Genomic DNA, 19,999 nt, shown 5'->3' with positions numbered 1-19,999 from the left:
TATAGACTTCTCCTTTGGTTACTTAAAGGCTTCTCACTTTGGTTTTGGGGGACAATAGCGTCTGTTCTTCAGTGGGCGCGGGGTGAGAAAGGAGCAGCATTAACATCGCTGAAGCTTTACTCAGGGGCGCAAATGAAGTGACTGCAAAGTAACTTTATAACTCGCTGGAGGACCGAGCCCTTTGTGGCGCTGCGAGCTGAAAGACACCAGCGGGACAAAAGAGGGGGCGCTATTGTTGGAGACTAAAGGCGCCGGAGCATTGATGCGCCTTCAATTGCAAAACATCTGCCATTTATTCTCTCAAACACTTGAGGCTGATTTGAATGAGAATCCGGAGCCGGAGTTGAGCGCACCGTCCGAGTCGCGCGTAAAAACAACACAGCGCGCAAGTGGAGGTGATGGATCTGCTCGGAGATGAAGACGAGCTTCTGGAATTATGGCCTTCTACCCTCGTCCATCACGAGTAGTGTGAAACGTCACATTCAGAAATAAGCGACAGAAAGCACGTGCACGCGCAAGGAGTCAATGAAAGTTCTTCATTCCCTTCAACAGTGATATTGTTGAATCCACATCCAAACATCATTTCACTGGATCAAGAGACCCAAGTCTCCCGTCAAAAGCGTCTGAGCAACTGAAAGGCACCAGTTGGGTTCCAGTTTTCCCAGGCTCGGCTCTTTATCCGGCCCAAGTGGAAAATTGGAGAAACAAGTGAAAGGCTTAGGGGGCGTGTCCCCAATTATCCTCGCTCCTTATTTTGCCGCACAGAAACTCGGACTCATTATCCGGGAGCGGAGTCGCTGATCACCAAATAATGGACGGTATCAAGAGTAAAAAAAAATATATCATGTTTGCTTGAGCTCCTCAGAAAAACTTCTGACGATGCGCACGTTTTTATTAATACACAACATTCCTAAAACAATTCGACAACTCACATCTCTGTTCTTCAAATAATAAACTGCCCAGGAAAGTCAGACTTAAAAAAAAAACTCGAAATTTATGTTTCAATGTTCTATAAAGATGACCAGTTGGGGTTCTTTCTTGAAGGCACACTACCTTTTTGCGAAAATTAATAGGGAATTTATTTTTTTAAGTGAATAACAGGAAGCAATAAGAGCAAAAAGTCTCAAATAGTTGGCAACATTTGTTGGACTTCCATCATAATTCCACATTTTGTTATTGAAACATGTATTTAAATTGAATTTTTACTTCGAATTTGTGACTCAGAAAGCGTCATGATGCGTCAAAATGCGATTTTTGTGAGTTTAAAAAAAAAATAGATGAGCCATTTTAGAATAGTGTGAGGCCAGTATTTTATTCTCAGTCAATAAAATTCCAGCGGATGTGATGTCAAGTCACCCAAATGACAATATTGCCGAGGCACCAGCGTGTGTGGCGACTTGAAAATAGGTATGAAATTGTCAATTTGTCGTCGCCTGGTCCTGCGCTCCCGCAGCGGCATATGCCTCATGCCAAGCTCCTCTATTGACCAATTGGTTCCTAGTGTCACGGTCCGGCCTCCTCACCTCCCGCAGGAGCTTGAATGGCAACAACAAAATGGCAATTTGGTCGCAAACCTCCCCCCCGCTGAAGGACCCTTCCGTGTAACTTGGAGACTTTGACTTTCATAAGCAGCGATCGCCGTCAGTGACATTAACATTTTGGCTCCTTTAAAAAAATCCCTCCGGCACCTGTTCACCTCTGCGAGTCTCATCGGGCGGGCTGGGGGTTTTGGAGGGGGGCGGGGGACATTTGAGGATGGCACCTCGCAGCGAGGAGAATCGCTTCAAACGCCCACTCCTCCTCCTAAAGTCTCGGAGAAAGGATGGGAATGTGAAAGAGCGCTCCTTCCTGCTCCAGTCATGGATGAAGACAGTCAACAGATGGGCCTCTTCAACCTCACGTTTATCAGAATTAAAAGTAACTTTTCCATCTTATACTCATAATAACTTTATTTATTTAAAAAAAAAGGAACTTTTTAACAATTTTAAATCGACTTCAAAATTATGTTTTTATTTTTATTATTAATATTTTTTATTATTATTAATATTATTTAATTTGATTGATAATGTTGTAAATGTGAGAAATGAACCAAATTTGTTAAAAATGTAACACAATTACAAATTTAACTGTTGGAATATTGATGGAGTGAATTCGGGTCCCAGACTTCAGGACTAAAGATGATTCTGCTTATTTATTGGCTCGCTCTTTAGCGCAGCTGCAGATATGAGGATCAGCTCGGCAGGATTTCCTTCCTCACGCGACACCGAGACGTTTGTTCAACCTATATGTAAGAGATTAATAGTGCAGCAAACATGACACTAAAAAAGAAAAAGTTGATCTGAACTCTTGTCACAGGAGCCGTGACGAGAATCTTTCATCGCCATCTAGAGGACAACACGAGTATAACAGCAGTGGCAGCAACAGTTTCAAGTACTGGATTGATACACAGTATTTCAAGTTCCGTTAACATGAAGCTATTGGAGATTTGTTTTTAAAATATGTCCTAAAATATGGAAGACTGTCCTGCTGACACACCGACTGAGCGTTGGGGATCCGCGGCCCCATCTTTCTGAGGCTAACTGAGGGCCGTACCATGACAAAAACGTTGGGGTTCAAATTCAAACTGAGCTGCAAAATCGCGGAAACGTTTCAACCGAAGCATCACAACACCGCAGTTCACAACTGATGCCCCCGGCCCGTCAACAACTCCCCTGTTTCTGCTGACTGAGCAGAAATGTGGGGATGTAATTTTGCTGCTGGAGCATCATGGGAATCCATCACCATGACAACAATGGGCTAATGCCCTGCTGACTAACCGCCAGAGCTTCACTCCCTCTAACTCTTCTTCCTCTTCAGAAGCCTAAATCACCACTCGGCCACTTCCTCTGACAGGACACTGCTCGTCTCTGTCAGCACACAAACACACACGCACACACTCTTAGTGAGGGCCGTCATTGACATACATGAGCATCACCCTTTCCCCAGCCTCTCCCCCGGAACCCAAGCATCTGAAGCACACCTGAACCAGGACTCTCAACCAAACTAAAAACCAACGCTATTTTGTCGTTTTAACCTTCAGACTGAGGCTTGACAAAGTGAGGAACAGCCAAAATGTATTACAAAACTGTCCTCACTCTGTCATGCAGGTTCAGAAGTACAAGATCACACACACACAAGCAAGCACATCTCCACAACGTTTTTTAGCAAGGCTTTCTGCGACTCTGTTGGAGGAGCACATGGGGCAGACCCAGGATTTGCACCTTGACTTTACTGCCCCCTGCAGGTGTCCTATAGGGACTGTTGACCCCAGCAGCACAAGTGATGTGTAGACCAGTCAGCGGTCATGTCCACATCCAGCGAGGTCAGCCCACATTCAGTCAGGTGTTCTCCTGAAGAGGACTCCTGAGTCACCAGGTCTCACCGATGTTCCGGATCCGATGCCAGTTGGTCAGGTTCTGACCTGACTACAGATGAGTTCACGTCATCAGTGGCCATTTTATTTCACCAAGTTGTCAGCAGTTTTCCACACAGGCTCCCATCTCAGGCAGAGATCCAGGAGGTGACGCGGCTGTCATCGGGCGAGTTACAGAAGATTCATCTCAACAAGGTCCGTCTCAGACGTAGGGAGGGAGCCGACCGGAGGGAGGGGTGGAGAAGGATAAAAAGAGCAGGGGACGGTCTGGCTCTTCTCAGGAGTTCTGGGAACCTCCATGAGTGACGTGGGCCGTGCTCTTGCTCCGGGGAGATCCGTTCAGTTCTGCAGAGATGACGGCGTGGACAGTCTGGAGCCTGCAGGGGCTTCTGCTCTGCCTCCTGCTGGCGACGCTGAGCGGCTCCAGAGGGGCCATCATCACAGGGGTGAGGAACCACGCAGCTCCAACTGCAACTTCTGCTCCACTTTATTCAAATTCTTTTAGTCATATTTCGAGGAATATAAAAATTAAATCCTTATATTTAACTTCAAATGCATATATTTTCAGCTGAATATTAATGTGTGTTTGTTGCATCCCGGAAAGGCTATTGCTTGTTTAAGAAAACCATGTTTTTTGGTGTTTTTTTTGGGATGAATTCACCCAAGGATGACAAATTTGGATTCTAAACGCATTTACAGTCCGATTCCTTACATTGTATCAGTCCGCCAGATGTTTCATGTTTATTAAATCGTGACATCGGCAGCGTCGCATCATGCTTTTTATTTAATTATTGAAATTGCAGAGCACACAATTGATGGTCACTCACACATTTTCCACCACATGTGCCCTCAGAGGGGTCACAGGAGGGTGGAGCTTGTCCCAGCTAGTTGGGGTGAGAGACAAGGGACACCCTCCTGTCCACCACAGGACACACTAACACAGACAATTTACAAACCTCGAGCACTTGGGTTCACTTCAAACCCAGAATTGACAGAGCCCGGAATCGAACCAGCGACTTGCTCCATCCAAGATCCCTTGAAATGGATTTAAGATGAAACCACATGAGCTTTGAAACTGTCCCTCCAGTTTGACTAACATCAATTCACCCACCTCATGGTTAAATAGGAGAATCCTGTCCATCATATTTCACCGCTAAACGTGACTGCGCGAGGCCACAGGTCACGCGGGAAGTTGGTCCACAATGACTGAAAACCCGAGCGGGCGATTTCCCAGGTCTTTTGGCTTCAACGAGAAAATAAGTAGCAAATAGCGGAGCTGCCTCGCGATGATAAATTTGTTCAATGAGATTAGAGCTGGAGTCTGGCGAGCGCATCCTGGAGACGCGGGAGGAAACTGTCGCTCTCTCAATTGATATGCTTCTCTAACCAGGTTAGGAGGCGCGGGATGAAAGAGCAGTCAAGGTGGAAATAAAAGCAGCTGCTGATGGAGTGTTCTCTCCACAGGCTTGTGAGAGAGACCTGCAGTGTGATCTGGGCTCCTGTTGTGCCGTCAGCCTCTGGCTGAGAGGTCTGAGGGTGTGTGTGCCTCGGGGTGTGGAGGGAGACCAGTGTCACCCCTTCAGCCACAAGGTGAGCTCTGACCCATCACTCGCTGGGGTGAGGTCTGCCATGACAGAAATGAAGATGATATCTGAAAGAGGTGACAGCTTCACTGGAGGAGCGGCCGATAACTGCCGCCGATATTGATCCAGCCCGGCCTGAATCATGGCCATGGATCAGCACGGCGCTCCTCCTGTCATCCACTGCTCATCTACAGTATGGATCTGTCCGTGACAAACAAGACCTTGTTCAGTTCAGTCTGGCGAAGATGACCACCGAGCTGACAGCTTTAAAATCAGGACCGACTGATGTGAGAGGTGATAATCTGATCATAGTGAATCTGATTTTAAGAGAGAGAAAGTACAGGAAGAAGCGATGGACAGGAAAGAAGGGCGGTGAAGAGGAGAGTCCAGGCAGGGCGGAACCAGTGGAGGTGAGAGCAGCCATGATGGATGGCAAGGACAAGATCAGAAATGAGTCTGTCACAGGGACAAGTTTGGAGACCGAGTTGGGAAGAACAGATGTTTGGACAGGAGGAGAGGAATAAGAGGAAGAAGGAGGACCATGATGAAGGTGTGACGAGAAGATGACTGTGGTGGAAACCACCACGGAAACAGAGAAGGAAGCTCAGCATGAGCACCTCCTCTGGACATCACAGGAGGTCCCAGATGTGAGCCTCATTTCCCTCTGTCTTCCAGGTTCCATACCTGGGGAAGCGCCAGCACCACACCTGCCCCTGCCGCCCCCACCTGGTCTGCTCGCCGTACTCTGACAACAAGTTCCGATGCACCGATGACTTCAAAAGCATTGGCTTTTAAGGGCTGCAGACATCACCAATGCACCAAACCTTGAATGTAAAAAAAAAAAAAGCACTGTGGGGTGACACCCAGCACTTTCCCTCCAGAATCAGAGTGGCTTCATTCTCTCACGTTTTATATCAAGAGGCTCCAGACATGTGAAACTCCTCCTCTGATATCATTAAACTTGTAACCTCCATGACTAGGCTCCTCCCTTCCAAGTGTGTGACGTTCTACACGACAGACCACTCGTGGTCACCTTCCGAAGACGAAGCCCGCTGTAGATGAAAGTGCACCAGTGCAACTACGCTCGGATAAATCTATAGTCCTAAACATAAGATTCTGGAGACACACGGGTAAATTACAGCTGCGGCTGTAGGCCTGGTTTTAGGACCGGTTGAGTGTGAAGCGGCCGGGATGAGGATCAGCACCTCCAAGTCTGAGGCCATGGTTCTCGACCGGAATAAGGTAATAAGGTTTGCTCTCTCCGGGTCGGTGGAAAGTTCTTGCCCCAAGTGGTGTAGTTTAAGTATCTTGGGGTCTTGTTCTCGAGTGAGGGAAAAGGGGAGCGTGAGATTGATAGACGGGTTGGTGCAGCGGCAGCACTGATGCGGTCGCTGTATCGGACTGCTGTGGTGAAGAGGGAGCTGAGTCACAAGACGAAGCACTCCATTTACCGATCGATCTACGTTCCCACCCTCACCTATGGTCACGAGCTTTGGGTCATGACCAAAAGGATGAGATCGCGGATACAAGCAGCTGAGATGAGTTTCCTCCGCAGGGTGGCTGGGCGCACCCTGAGAGATAGGGTGAGGAGTTCGGTCATCCGGGAGGAGCTCGGGGTGGAGCCGCTGCTCCTCCACATCCAGAGGAACCAGCTGAGGTGGCTCGGGCATCTGATCCGGATGCCCCCTGGACGCCTCCCTGGGGAGGTGTTCCAGGCATGTCCTACCAGGAGGAGACCCCGGGGAAGACCCAGGACTCGCTGGAGAGATGATGTCTCCGGTCTGGCCTGGGAACGCCTCGGGATCCCCCGGGAAGAGCTGGAGGAGGTTTGTGCGGATCGGGAAGTTTGGGCTTCCTTGCTCCGAATGCTGCCTCCGCGACCCGACTCCGGATAGGAGGCAGAAGAAGGTGAAGGTGAAGGCTGTAAGCCTGTTTCCAGTCGTCCAACTGCACGTTTCACGGCCCACTTTAGAAGAAGATGAAGCAGAAGAAACAGACTGGAGAAGGAGTCTGAAAGTGCGCAGTCGTGCGTGCACCAGTGGTGTTGGGTGAAAACCTGGAGCATGGAGCCGTCTGTGCCACAGCATCACCAGGCTCACCAAAAATGAAAGTCAATGTGGAGACACTGGTGCCCACTTTACGGTGCTTATCAAGTTCACAACTCACAGTAACACAACAGAAAAAAACAATCCAACGACTCCTGACCTCTTATCTGTTTAAAGTGAGTCACGCCCAGTCATGGTTCGCAGCTCCATTTTGTTAAGACTCATGTCCAGTTTAAAATACTGAAAACAATGTGACACAACTGGCTGCTTCACCGACATGTCCCCAGGTGTATTCTGGGTATCGACGTGTGGCGCGATGCCGTGATGGTGTGAGGCACAGCAGGAAGCGTCAACATTCCACTGAACTTCATGAGGTGGCTAAGATGTTTCTCGCCGATTTAATGGCCCAAAGAGAACAAAAAGATTGTGTCATTTCAAATGTTGCCGTTTTAAAAGACATGAAATGGTGGAAAAATGAGTCAGCGTTATTGTTCAACATCACTGGGTTTATACTCCAATAAAAGCAGATGATCCATGGAGGATCAACCATGTTCCTCAGGAGACTGTTGCTCAAAACAGTGACCTCAGCAACCTGAACGCCTGACCTGGAGCGCCAACCAACCATCGCAGCGAAGTGACTCACTCCGCCGTGCCATAAAATGAGCGGAGGATTTTCCAGCTCTCGCTGGAGCCCAGAGCAAACACAGGCGTCGCGCTGTGACGTCAACATAAGGCAACAAAAACAAAGGTAAGCGCCAATGAATACAGTGAGAAGCTGCCACTGGGCTGCCAGAACCATCACCATCATCTGGCGTCATCACACTCCGCTGCTTCCAGGCTCTTAGGTTCAGCCTTAAGAACATAAGGAAAATGAAAAATCCATCTATGACATGAAGGATAGATGAGTCCAAAACATTGTCAGCTGCTGTGTGAAACACTGAAGTGTAAGATGGTGAGATTTGTGATAAGATTTGAGCTTGAACTGCACGATCATACCAGCACTGACCCGGGCGGGAGGGTCGAAAATGAGACGTCTGCTGGGGTTTTGAACACACACACTTGGTCACTGCACCTCTGTCACAATCGTAGATCATTGCATCGAGCAACAAATGGTTTTATTTAGTTAAACCAACCACCAACCGATGGCTTTTATTTCCGTCACAGTGTGATGTTTGGATGTGCAGAAGCAAAGTCGAACCCCCGACTCCAAGAACGCGCTGGGTTTCCACAACTAACAGTGACGCTTTTGACCTCATTCAGTACACAGTTGCTTTTGCACCAAGCCTCACAACAGGGTTTTATGAGTCTAAACCAGCGGTACTTTACAGATGAAACCTCAAACAGCAAGAAATGCAAGTGGAACTTACATGTCAGTGAAGGGTCCGCAGCCTTCGGCGTCGGCCTTGGAGACTCAGGAGTCACAGTCAGATGAGTCGGAGATGAGGACACTGCTGTTGTCTTTTGGGAGTTACTGGAAAGGACAAGAGCAGACATGAGTCTAACAGAGGGAGAAGTTTGGAGATACAGATAGGGAGTTCAGACGTGAAATGGACCAGGAATGGTGAAGCTGCGTAACAAAGGAGGTCGCGGGTCAGACCATGTTTTGGTCCGAGCTTTGTCCTGAAATGTCACCGCGATAAGAATCAGCAGATTTTATTCCGTCTCTAAGAGAACACGACACTTCAGAGGTGACACCAAGTTCATCAACGCTCTCCAGGGAGCTGAAGAAAAACACGAGGGAGCTTCTTCTTTTTCACACTGAAATGTGGAAGGAAAGTCCACTCAACGTGGGATTGTAAGCATCAGTCAGAGGAAACCAATGGACTTGAGAGTGAAACAAACTGATTCAAAACACACAGTGTGTTCTCATTGTTCGCATAAACACTCCAAATAATGTACCTGTCCTCGCTGTCATTCACAAATCGCTCCATGCTCCGCAAAGTTCCATCAGCAGGTGAAGACAATCAGCAGCACATGACGCCCCCTGCAGGACGTGGATGGACAATGCAACTCGATATTTTGACAAAAAAAAAAAATCAATGTGGGGTTCCCGCTGTGCCAAAACACATTTATTTTATGTAGATTGATGTCTTTATTTTTGCTCCATGTGATACAGCTTTGTCAACAAAGTAAGAGAGGCAGCTCAGGTGACAGCCCTGTGGTCACACTGGCCTGAAGGAAGTGGTCATTTCAAACATCAATTTTTAGAACAAAAGAAAAGGGAAGGATGAGTGCGATTCAGCAGTTCGTCGTCTGTCTGTGGTGGACCGCCACAGTGGAGTACTCCGCCACGTCCCGCTCGCCCAGCCAGGACTCACAGCTTTCGTCTTCAGTCCTCAAATCTGGGTGTAGCTCTGGCTGTTTGGGCTTGAAGTCCACGGTGGCGTAGACTACTGCTGGAGTGTCCTGGACAGAGACCGGATTGGTCAGTGAAGAGGAAGTGAGTGAGTGGGTCACTGCTGCACCTGCCTTGGGGGTGTCCACAGCTGATGAAAAAATCACACTCTGAAGAAACATCCGCGATGTCGTGCGAGGATAGTCACCACCTTCCTTTGAGCGCCTCCTCCTCCTGGCGAGGACGCAAACTACGGAGCCCAGAGACACCGCCACGAGGGTCACAGCGACAGACACGACGGCCACCAGGGTCCAGTGAGGACTCCAGCCCACTCTGGACAGAACACGGGTTACTTGGAGAAACGTGGTGCCTGAATTGAAAGGAGCTCAGGAACTCAGCGGGAACCTGGAGCTGTGGTCTTCGTGAGCCTGAGCTGGCTCCGTGAAGCTGACCGGGACGGCTGTTTTTTGAGCAGGGTTCCGATGATACGGAGACGCTGAAAAGGAACAGATGAAATGGTAGCAGCAAAACTAGACTCGATCCGTTCCTGTCAGTCGGGGAAAAAAACCACGAGGTGGAGAGGAGAAATCACAAAGGCCCAGACCTCGGTATTGACACTTTACAAACCAGACATGCAACGCATTTCCAGATCAGATTCATTCACTACATTGAAAACCTCCTCGCGTGGAACAGCCCAGTGATGTCTCCTCAATAGCAAAGGTCAAAGGTCATTTGAGCATCTTTACACTTTACACTAGGCTGTAATTCGAGCCTGTAATTCGAACTCAGCGTCTGTGTGAGTCAGAATCATTCAGAGCACAGCGGCAGTTTCCATCACACACACGTGAGGAACCAACTCACCGATCACTCTGACGTGGTAGTCTTGGTAGAGCGTATGCACATAACACCTGTAGTAGCCGGTGTCCTGAAGGCGCGCGTGAGATATTTTGAATTCGATGGAGGTGGCCGTCTCAGTCTGGGTCACCCTGCCTCTCAGGGTGTCATGAGTGAAACCAGAACTGTCCAGCAGCGGGAGGTACAGAACAGGAAAGAGTCTTCCACAGGACTTGGTCAGACCGCTGAACGACGAGGGGAAGTCCAGTCTGAGCGTGAACTGACCGAACTCTGTCACCCACAGTTTTCCTTCAACAAGTGCAACTGGATCTGGAAGTAAACGGCTCTCAATGATCTGCCACTTCAGCCAATTCATCATGTTTTTCTCACCTAACAGAAGGAGAAACACAACAATCCACTTCATCGTGCTTCACTTCCACTCGGCGGCAGAGAACTGGTGTGATATATCTGGCTGCTGCTCTTGGCTGAGCTATTGAGGAAGTCACTTCAGACTGAAGGAACCATGATGATGTCAACAACTGTTGTGTCTCTTGGTGACACAACTAAGACGAACGATGTCACTGAGACAGCAAAGTTGATCACAGTCACTTTTGATGAACCCCCCCCTTCTCTGGACATCATGGAGCAGGACGTGCTGATTCAGAAAAAGGAACCCGTTTCAAAACAGTGAAAAGTCAAAGATTTTTTTATTTGTCGTCTGCCAGCCACCAGAAGACAAGAGCAAACATATTTACACATCATTGTCATCACCACTTGAAAATAAACACCTGCGTCCTGGACTACCATTCATGAAGAAAAACAAGAGCGCTGTCTCCTGGCAAACCGGCGACCACTCTTGAATTGTCCGGCAAATGAAACGTGCTGAGGCGGCCGGAGCACCGTTGAAGTCACGACGACTGGTCAGAAAGGTCTAACCGAGCTACTCCTCCCCGTAGGTGATGACGTCGTAGTGGATCCCCTGCTGCTGCATCTGCTCCAGCTGCTCCGGAGTGGCTTCGGTGTAGACCGCTTGCGTCACCGCCGCGTCTGCCACTGCTGCAGACAAACACCAGCTTTCATGAGAGCGCAACAAGAGTCCCGGGGAACGGGTTTAGAAGGAAAGTGCTGCAAGCTCCAGGATGAAGTGCAGGCCAAAATACAATGTTTGGAGTTTCTTCACTCAATATTGTTGCCCGATATTTACTGTTCAATAACACTGACTGCGACGATCTCAGTCAGACAGCAGATGGCAGCAGCTTGACCTGCAGCACCTGCACCTTCTGAATAAGAACTGGTGTTGCGACCAGCAGCGCAACAGAACAGGACAGGAGTGTAAAGAACGTAAGGTCTAGAAATGAGTTCGTGCATCGAACCTGTGACAGCCGAGTGAGCAGCCGCCTCCAGATCTTCTGGACACACGACCTGTTGCTCCGCTGTGATGGGCAGATACAGCGTCTGACCGTCGTGACTCACTGCGATCTGGAAAAGAGCCGACTGAGTTGGCATTTCTACTCATCAGGGTTTCTCAGGTTGTGATCGTCCTCACCTGCTGCTCGCCCACGAAACCTCCTTCATGCTCGTACTGGATGATGTGACCTTCTGGCATCTGGAGGTGAAAGAATAGGGAGAACATTATGTGGTGTGCAGCGACGGAAACGGAGAGCTACTTTCAGAAGAGGAAGGCTGGATTTCAGATTTGTGGTGAGCTTCAGAAGAACTACCTGAATATGGCTGCCATCTGCCAGAACCATGTACTCCTGAGGGATCAGGTGTGACACTCCATCCTGCGAGATGATGTACTGGACCTGAAACATGAAGACCTCAGCCAACTGGTCTCAGCTAAGAAAGGATGATGGTGGACCTCTTGTTCTGTTAGGTCAACAGGTGGCGCCAATGAGTTCAGGTTGGCTGAATAGAGGCTGCTGAACAGTGAACATGTTTAGTCTGTGAGTGTGAGAGACGGCTATCGAACCTCTGCACACTGGTGCTTCATTTGAGTCACATCCTTAACACCGGTTCATTGGAACCTAGTCAGAATTATTGTTACCCATACTAATGAGCACCTGACAGCAGGGGTCAGAGGTCGTGCAGCGGGTCATTCATTCGTGTGCCGTTTGGGTGAAACTGTCAAAACACGGGACAACACACACACGCCACTCTGACTTCTCGGTTACCTCAGTCACCTGGTTGTCCCCAGTCATGAGGTGCTGGACTGTCTGCCCATCTATCGTGGTGATCTGCTGGATGTACGTCCCCTCCTCCTGGGGGAACACGGCCATCATTACAAGTCCAAACGACCTTTGACCTCTCAGGTCGCAGGCCAACTCAACGCCCATGATGAGCGATAAGAGCACACCTGGTCTGACAGCGCCTGATCTTGAGCGACAATGATGTGTTCTTCTGCCTGCATGTGTTCGGGAGCCATGACTGTCTGAGCCTGCAGCGCTGTCAGACACAACACAGAGTTTCAACAGTTGTTTTCCCAGCACTTCTCTTTCAGGATCTCAGGTGTCCTACTCTGCAGAGTGGCCAGGGCCTCCTCGTCGCTGTTGACTATGATCGTCTGAGGCGGAGGCTCCACTGCCTCCTGCTTTATGGTCACAAGGTTCAGGTGGTGCAGACGCTCCATGTGGAACTTGAGGTGACCATTGCGGTTGAACCTGAACCCATGAGATCACAAGGAGCGGTCAGCCAGGGACATCAGCATCCAGGCAGTGTCTGCTGCCCACTCTCACACCTTTGTCCACAAATTTTACACGCAAACGGCTTCTCGTTGGTGTGAGTCATCATGTGGCGCCGCAGGTCTTTCTTGTTCTTGGAGGCGAAGGTGCAGGACGAACACTTGTGAGGTCGTAAGTAGGAATGCTGTTCCATATGTGTCTAGAAACAGAACCAGATGAGCTTCAAGAACATCAGGAAATGCTGCGGGAGGATTGAAGACACACCTGGACCTCCGGCCACGATGAAGACTGGAAGTCACACTCGCGACACTTGAAGGTATTTTGATCCAGGTGCGCCCTCTTGTGGTTCTCCATGTCAGAGCGGTTGAGAAAGGTCACCATGCAGATCTTGCAGGAGAACATCTTGGTGCCCTGACTGGCAGTGGCCACGGCAGACGTGGAGGCCAAGGCGTCGCTGCTCAGCTGAGGGACGACAAACACGAGACTCAGCGAGATGAATCGGACTGGGACGGCGCTCGGTTGTTTACCTCCACCTGCTGCTGGACACCGTCAGACAGAGCTGAGGCCACGTAGAAGGCGTCTTTGCTCTGAGCCTCAGGCGCTTCCACGGTCTGAGTGGTGGCGCCCTCTACAGGACTGTGACGGAGCACATGGAGCATTGAGAAAACTCAGTTTATCAAAGCACGGGGTCTTTAAAAAGCCATACGCTGCACTGGAGAACTCCTCAGCGGCCTGCTCCACCACGCCGAAGTCTCCCTCCCGCTCATAATCTTCTATGGCAATCTGCGTGACCTCGGACCCCGACGTAGCAGCCTCATAGGCCTCTTGTACGACGGTGCCGCCGTCCTCCGTCACGTGGACCGTCAGGACCTTTTGAGGCTGACCAGGTGCTGCAGATACTGCCGTCCACGTGCCCTTTCCCAACCCACCGGCTTCGGTACCATCATCAGATTTCAGCACTGCCACCTAATGAACCAATGAGGAAACTCATGTTGATGTTGCACAAACATACAAAACAAAAGAAAAACACCAACTTGAAGCGAGTTGCCGACAAGCTCTCTGGCGTTGCTCATGTTCAGCAGCAGGTCTAGAGCATTCTGGGCGGACAGATCCAAAGATGCACCTACAAACAAACGTCATCTCACTACTCCGCTGCATCGTCTGCAGAGTCAGGTTCATGTTTCTCCAACCTCACCTTGCTCATAAATGATGGTGGTGTTGCCCAGAGCGTCCTGCGACACAGAGGCACTTCCCATTCCTTGGATAGCTTCTAGTGTGGCAGAATCCACTGTCACCTGAGTGGAACAGCATGACTCATGTCAGCAATGTAGGAGACCGCGCTGGTCTGGCTGGGCCAATCAGAAACTCACAATGGCGTTCTGTAGGTTTTGAGCCTCCTCATTGTTTTGTTTGAGCTCCTCCATCTGCTGCAGGGTGAAGAACGGCCTGCGCTTCCGGATGAGCTCCTCGGGGTGAGCGACGCACCACTGTTCAAAGGCCTCTGGGTGGCGACACTGGACGTGAAGGCGCAGGTTCTTCCTGTGCTTCGTCATGAAGTGGCACATGTCGCAGGAGAAAGGTTTTTCTCCTGGAAAGAGTTGTGAGAACAGTGTGATGCGCACACTTGTGACACAAACCAGAATAAAGTCAGCAACAGGAAGATGCTTGGAACGGACCAGTGTGTTTGATGGCCATGTGAGAGACCAACAGCTCCTCTTTTGAGGTGGAGTACTTGCAGTAGTCGCACTTGAACGGCCGGTCGTTGGTGTGAGACAGCTGATGGTTCAGCAGCAGCCTCTTGTTGTCGCACGTGTACTCACAATACTCACACTTGAACCTGGAATGGGGCGGGGGGGTTAATTTCTGGTCAAATGAAACCAGCTGAGCAGCTTCACCAGTTGCACTCAGGAAGTCAACGAAAAGTTAGACTCACTTGCTGTCCCCGATCGTCTGGATGTGGGTGAGAAGGTGCATTTTGAATGTGTATCGCTTCTTGAAGGATTTCCCACACTAGAAAACAAACACACATATAGCCATTGACTGAATAACTGCAACATTTGAAACAGGACGAACTACATTTACGCTCTGACACGTAGGGATCAGGATTAACTTCTTCAACATATTGAAGACACAGTGAACTCATTTTAATAAATAATAAAGTCGTGATTGTAGTTGCAAAATGTGCTACCTTGTCACACATGTGTGGTTTCTCTGTGCTGTGGGATTTCATGTGCTGAGTCAGCCTCTTTTGCACGGGATAGACCCGGCTGCACAGCGGACAGGGGAATTCTGAGGCCTTCGGAACCTGCAAAGACATCAGAGCCTTTAGAAAAAACAAATCAAGATAAAGCATTTAACAGTTTGTCTTCGGCCGAACTTCTCACCGATTCCTTTGCTTTTGTTCTGTGGGATAGAAAAAAGAAAGAATATATGTTAACAGTTATGATCTCCTCCTGCTGATCAATGAGGCGGACTGAAGAACATACTCATCTTTGGAGTGAACGGCAGAGTGTCGAACCACGTCCTTCCGGTAGACACTTGTGTAGTCACACTCCTCACACTTGAAAGGCTTGGTGCCCGCGTGATTGAACATGTGCTCCTGTGAGACAAACACCTTCATGACACACCGCTCATACGCTGGGCTCCTCTGCCAGTCGCACCTTGAGCGAGGACCAGCGTTTGCAGTGGTAGCTGCACTGGAGGCACTTGAAGAGCTCCGGGTTGTTGCCTTCATGAGATTCCACATGGAAGCACAAATCTTCAGGTGTGAGGAAGCGAGAGCCGCAGATCCAGCAATTGTGGGGCCTCAGCAGCGGCTTGAGGGACTTGAAGTGTCGACTGGTGGATGACAAAAGAAAGATTCAGGTGTTTGTGTGGTGGAATTAAACCTATTCGACACATACTTTCGGTTCATGTACTTCTTATATTTCTTGCGCAGGAAGCGCTTGGAGGGTCGTCCTCGCTTCCTCGGGAAGAACTCCTCCTCGCGAGGCGAGTTGGACGAGGGGTCTTTGTTCTCCGAGTCTGACTGGCTGATGGCCGTCTCGGCCATGTCTCCGTCCGTCACCACAGCACCACCGTTGTTGGTCAACCCCGAGGAGCTGGCCTCCTCAGGAGTGCTGGCGTCATCAGCCAGACGGGGCTTCTTGGCGATGCTTTCGGCTTCTGTAAAGATGATTTTATTGCTGCGAATGAGCAGCATTTACAAGATGCGCCTTACCTTTATCATCATACCCCTCCTCCAACAGCCTGTATTTCCTCGGGCGGCCGACTTTACGTCGCGGACGGGCTTGTGATGAAGAGGAAATGGAAGATGTGGTCTTCTTCTTTAGCATAACTGGTGGTCTCCCACTTCTGTCCTCCTCCACAGGATTGTAATCGCTGTCCACTGGTTTTAAAAACACAGAAGAAAATGGATGTCATTTGCATTTCTGTAACTGTTTCTTCAGTTTTAATGACGTGGCGATTTTAACATGACAACTGAATAAAAACGGACCCTCAGGATCATCGATGGCACCAGCATCGACCACATCGTCATCCTCTTCCGCGACCTTGGATTCCGCCGCCGCCGATGCTGCGTTTCTCTTCTCGCTTTCTTCCAGCTCAGACTGACGACGCGCCAGAGTTTCAAGCTTCGGTGGTCGTCCACGCTTGCGCTTGCTTGGCAAGGTTTCTAGACAAGTGAATGAAAAGTCCTTTTAAGCCACAACAGTTCTTCATCTGTCATCTACTGCACAATCTCACCAGGGTTCCTGCAGTGTTTGTCTCTCATGTGGTTGATGAGAGTGTCTTTGGAAACGCTCTTGTACGGACACATCTTGCACTTGAACTGCTGCACAATCACCACCTCTATCATCTCTTCCAGCTCAGCCAAATTAGGGGTCCGCTCCCGCAAGCCTTCTGCCGCCGGCTCACTCACAGGACTGACCCGCTCTTCCAGTCCCTGGGACCCATCATGTCTGGGTGAGTGCCGGGAGGGAAGCTCCGGATCCATGATGGGTGTGTACGTGCCGCTACTGCTTATGTGAGGTCCCGACTGGCTCTCGCTACACTCCATCGCCTCTGAAAGTCCATTTGAACCGGCGGTGTCTGCCACGTGACGGTCCGAGGAGGAGCTTTCGTCAGTGTAGTGTGAAGTCTCTGGACCGTTACTGCTTTCCATGTAGTGCTGTTGTGAGTGCTGCGGTTGATCTGGATCCTGCTCCTCGTCGTCGTCGTCATCATCATCTACTCCTCGGTACCGAGAACAGCCAGGCTGCTCAGAGTCTGCAGCAGTCACACAGTCTCCCTGATAATCAGCACTATACTGTCTACCAGTCTGAGTCCTGTGGTCGGCGCTGCTGTCAATGTAACTGCGGGAATGATGCGACTGATCACCATCGTCCTCTAAACACTCCAGATACTCCACGCTACTCTGACCTAAATAGTGGCCCCTACAGTTGGGGTTCGAATCTGCACCGCTGCACTCCACATAGCCAGGCGGATCCTGGTTACTGTTGTCCCCACTGTAGTCAGCGAATCCAGACCGAGAGCGCGTCTGGTCCGGCTCCTCGCGCGAACACTCTGCATAGGAGGATGAGGAGGACTCTCCGGTTTGGTCGGGCCCGTCCACACTGCAGTCGACGTACTGGGAAGGGTGGGAGTGCTGAGGCTGGTCCGGTTGGCTGTTGCTATCCTCCGCGTGGTAACCAGAGTGTCCAGGCTGGTCGTCCGGTTGATCAGGCTCCAGGTTGCCATGAAGGTCTCCTTGGTCCAGACAGGTTGACGTGGGACCCTCCGCGAGAGCGTCGATGGATACACGGTCTGAGAGAGCTGACGAGGACATCTGGGCGACCATAGGAGCACCTGCAGCACAGGGAAGCGCCTTACATCAAGCATGAAAGATGGAAACTATTTCCGAGTTTTTCACTGAGTAGAAATACCATCGTCCGGCCCTTGTAAGATTAAATATTCGGCATGTCCATCTTCCGCACTGGTCACGGCGATGCAACCTGGTTGGAAGAAAGGAGCAATAAATACCTCATGGTACTGCATGCAGGGAACTAAACATGAAACTTCAAATCACCATTAAACTCATTACTCCCACTCCTACTTGAAATTGCTCTCTGTTTTCTAGTGAATAAAATAAGAAATAGCAATGAGGGAGAGGGGAGTACCATTCATGATGTCAGGTCCAATGGTGGACTCGATGATCTTGTCTATGGCTGAGCCGAGGTCCGAGGATGTGGAAGCGGTTGAATCTGAGACCATCATGGCTCCTTCTGAAACAGCGCTGGAGTGAACCGACATGTGCGCTGACTCGGACACCAACACTGACTGAGTCACTGTGGAAACGCTGGACACGCTGGTGGACTGGGCCACCGAGGAAGAGTCTGGGAGGTGGACGGATGACACCCGGACATCGGTGCTCGAGCTGGTCTCAGGGATGAAGACCTGGATACACAAAAGTGAACGCAGCTTACCTCTGGCACAAAACACATTGTGGTGTATTCTTTTCACATCACTGATTGTTTTTAAAAAAAGCCTACCACCAGTCCCTCTGAGCTCTGACCCACATGGCAGTCAGACTCTGGCGCCTGCGTGTGTGAGGCAGCTGCATCACTGCTGTCTGCAGACATGGCCTCAGAAGACTCCATCCCGAGGCCACTCTCAGAGGGCTCCTCCATCCCTGCAGGTCCAGCATCACTGCTGCTCTCCACCTCATTTTCGTCTGAATCCATCAGTGCCTGAGAGAAGACTGATCTTAGAGTTCCTGTGCTGTCATTTTGAACAGACACCAAACAGTGCATATTCAAAGTACATTTCAATGTGGTGGCTCAGAAAACGGTAAAGATGTGTCAACTCATAAAAATAGTAATATCGGTATGAATAAAGAAACAAGTATAAAGAAGTAAAACAATACTGCGATCGCAGTCCATTGAATTACCGTAAACATTTTCACAGAAAATGCATTCAAATGATACGCAGGTTAGAAAGGGTGGTTGAGAAACGTAGTTACACGAAATAAAACGAAATACTTATTTAAAAGAACATGACTTATTTTGATATATGCAGCTTGTGATAAACGTATTCATCTTCAGTCACAACCACCGATGGCACTGGGCTTCAAAGTTGAGACAAGTCAGTTGAATGATACAGTTTTTATGTTTATTGTTCGATGAAAGCGCTTAACTCTAACGTGAAACACAAATGTAACTTGCTTTTCATGCTGTGTAATGCTGTAACTTCATCACGGAAGCGTTGTTTTTGAACAAGCTAACCAGCCGAGTAAATATAAACTCGGAGTTACGGGTTTTATCGCGTAACCGACAGCGCTATTAGCCGTTAGCTCACGGTGTTGGTTAGCTTAGCTGCGATGCTTATCATCTGCAACTGTTGGAAACTCTATCCATTTAAGTGACTTCAGGACGGTGAGAATAATGGGAACAAGTCAGGCGTGTTCTGGGAGACGTGTTCTCGGTGGAACAGGATCCCTGACGTGTTGCAGCGCTGTTTAAAGGGCCCAGCTGCCCGCTACCCTGCCTGCTCAGCAGCGACCATTTCTTTCCAGTCAGGCACTCTCAGACTTCTACTGGGGACCTCAACGGCGACAGACCGCCCAGACGCTGCCCCGAAATAAATTCAAGTCATTGCTCCACTCCGCGCTAGAACCGCTCGTAATTTTTTTTCTTACCGTGTTTCCGTGAGTTCAGACGATATCCTTGTCTTGTAGGCTTTAAATAACACTCGATATTCTAGTCGGGCGCCATGAGAGTCTCTCAGCTTCCTGTCTGTCGAGCCGGATCTAATTTATTGTTTTTATTTTCGACACAGTTTGCAGACCCGCGTCTGCTTTTGTTGATTTTTTTGCTCTATGAGCATTCGTTTTTATTTGTGAATTTCCCTTTATGAACTTCGGTCCCTATTGTTAAATGTTGTTGAAGACACGCTGGACTATTGTCTTTGGAGGAAGCCGTGTTACGCAACGGGTTGCGGAGTGATACGCCACGACGACGAGTGCCGAGACGTCGATCATATTTATATTATTTGTGCTGTGTTTAGAATCAAGAATTGTGGTCCAGTCATTTGATACAACGCTCCATGTATGATGTGCACTGATCCACAAAGTA

At 49.5% G+C, this 19,999-nt stretch overlaps 3 protein-coding genes across 8 annotated transcripts; 1 reads left to right on the top strand and 2 right to left on the bottom strand.

The window, feature by feature from the left end:
• Nucleotides 1-3,765: 3,765 nt before the first annotated feature.
• prok1 (prokineticin 1) lies at nucleotides 3,766-5,856 on the top strand. The gene is made up of 3 exons (XM_053849706.1): nucleotides 3,766-3,858; nucleotides 4,877-5,002; nucleotides 5,671-5,856. The coding sequence occupies exons 1-3, from the start codon at nucleotides 3,766-3,768 to the stop codon at nucleotides 5,788-5,790; spliced, it is 339 nt and encodes a 112-aa protein (XP_053705681.1). The 3' UTR covers nucleotides 5,791-5,856.
• A 3,236-nt stretch (nucleotides 5,857-9,092) lies between these two features.
• Nucleotides 9,093-10,740, bottom strand: LOC128749972 (uncharacterized). 4 transcript variants are annotated; one of them, XM_053850023.1, is made up of 5 exons: nucleotides 10,600-10,740; nucleotides 10,237-10,539; nucleotides 9,781-9,871; nucleotides 9,510-9,708; nucleotides 9,093-9,446 (listed from the first exon to the last, which is right to left on the bottom strand). In XM_053850023.1, exons 1-5 carry the CDS (start codon nucleotides 10,631-10,633, stop codon nucleotides 9,279-9,281), a joined length of 795 nt encoding a protein of 264 aa, XP_053705998.1. In that variant the 5' UTR covers nucleotides 10,634-10,740; the 3' UTR covers nucleotides 9,093-9,278. The 4 variants fall into 4 exon arrangements, with proteins under 4 accessions (XP_053705998.1, XP_053706000.1, XP_053705999.1 ...); XM_053850025.1 differs by having other exon boundaries at nucleotides 9,587-9,708; XM_053850024.1 differs by having other exon boundaries at nucleotides 9,093-9,448; nucleotides 9,593-9,708.
• A 159-nt stretch (nucleotides 10,741-10,899) lies between these two features.
• znf335 (zinc finger protein 335) lies at nucleotides 10,900-19,707 on the bottom strand. Of its 3 annotated transcripts, none has more exons than XM_053848357.1 (28): nucleotides 19,564-19,707; nucleotides 18,419-18,616; nucleotides 18,047-18,323; nucleotides 17,813-17,881; nucleotides 16,635-17,735; nucleotides 16,387-16,563; nucleotides 16,111-16,278; nucleotides 15,794-16,055; nucleotides 15,551-15,728; nucleotides 15,377-15,489; nucleotides 15,275-15,293; nucleotides 15,079-15,195; nucleotides 14,824-14,900; nucleotides 14,567-14,727; nucleotides 14,261-14,478; nucleotides 14,086-14,185; nucleotides 13,925-14,013; nucleotides 13,597-13,856; nucleotides 13,418-13,526; nucleotides 13,155-13,352; nucleotides 12,947-13,089; nucleotides 12,727-12,869; nucleotides 12,566-12,654; nucleotides 12,384-12,470; nucleotides 11,931-12,014; nucleotides 11,756-11,815; nucleotides 11,583-11,688; nucleotides 10,900-11,265 (listed from the first exon to the last, which is right to left on the bottom strand). In XM_053848357.1, exons 2-28 carry the CDS (start codon nucleotides 18,608-18,610, stop codon nucleotides 11,150-11,152), a joined length of 4,713 nt encoding a protein of 1,570 aa, XP_053704332.1. In that variant the 5' UTR covers nucleotides 18,611-18,616; nucleotides 19,564-19,707; the 3' UTR covers nucleotides 10,900-11,149. The 3 variants fall into 3 exon arrangements, with proteins under 3 accessions (XP_053704332.1, XP_053704334.1, XP_053704335.1); XM_053848359.1 differs by having other exon boundaries at nucleotides 12,384-12,467; XM_053848360.1 differs by having other exon boundaries at nucleotides 15,809-16,055.
• Nucleotides 19,708-19,999: the final 292 nt, after the last annotated feature.

Source organism: Synchiropus splendidus, chromosome 18 (genome assembly GCF_027744825.2).
Source record: "Synchiropus splendidus isolate RoL2022-P1 chromosome 18, RoL_Sspl_1.0, whole genome shotgun sequence".
NCBI classification, from domain to species: Eukaryota; Metazoa; Chordata; class Actinopteri; order Syngnathiformes; family Callionymidae; genus Synchiropus; species Synchiropus splendidus.
The sequence above is the reverse complement of the archived record's forward strand: the minus strand, read 5'-3'. Positions and strand labels throughout refer to the sequence as shown.

Bases quoted from the DNA above. Each gene is read 5' to 3' on its own strand.
- znf335 (XM_053848357.1), bottom strand. From the start codon at position 18,610: ATGGATTCAGACGAAAATGAGGTGGAGAGCAGCAGTGATGCTGGACCT. The intron at 15,729-15,793 runs GTATGTGTCGAA...GTCATCCACCAG, and splicing joins AAGAAGTACATGAACCGAAA to TCGACACTTCAAGTCCCTCA. The intron at 12,015-12,383 runs GTAACCGAGAAG...TTCATGTTTCAG, and splicing joins GGGACAACCAGGTGACTGAG to GTCCAGTACATCATCTCGCA.
- LOC128749972 (XM_053850022.1), bottom strand. From the start codon at position 10,633: ATGAAGTGGATTGTTGTGTTTCTCCTTCTGTTAG. The intron at 10,540-10,599 runs GTGAGAAAAACA...GTTTACTTCCAG, and splicing joins TGTGTTTCTCCTTCTGTTAG to ATCCAGTTGCACTTGTTGAA. The intron at 9,872-10,236 runs GTGAGTTGGTTC...GTTCCTTTTCAG, and splicing joins CTACCACGTCAGAGTGATCG to CGTCTCCGTATCATCGGAAC.
- prok1 (XM_053849706.1), top strand. From the start codon at position 3,766: ATGACGGCGTGGACAGTCTGGAGCCTGCAGGGGCTTCTGCTCTGCCTC. The intron at 3,859-4,876 runs GTGAGGAACCAC...TTCTCTCCACAG, and splicing joins GAGGGGCCATCATCACAGGG to GCTTGTGAGAGAGACCTGCA. The intron at 5,003-5,670 runs GTGAGCTCTGAC...TCTGTCTTCCAG, and splicing joins GTCACCCCTTCAGCCACAAG to GTTCCATACCTGGGGAAGCG.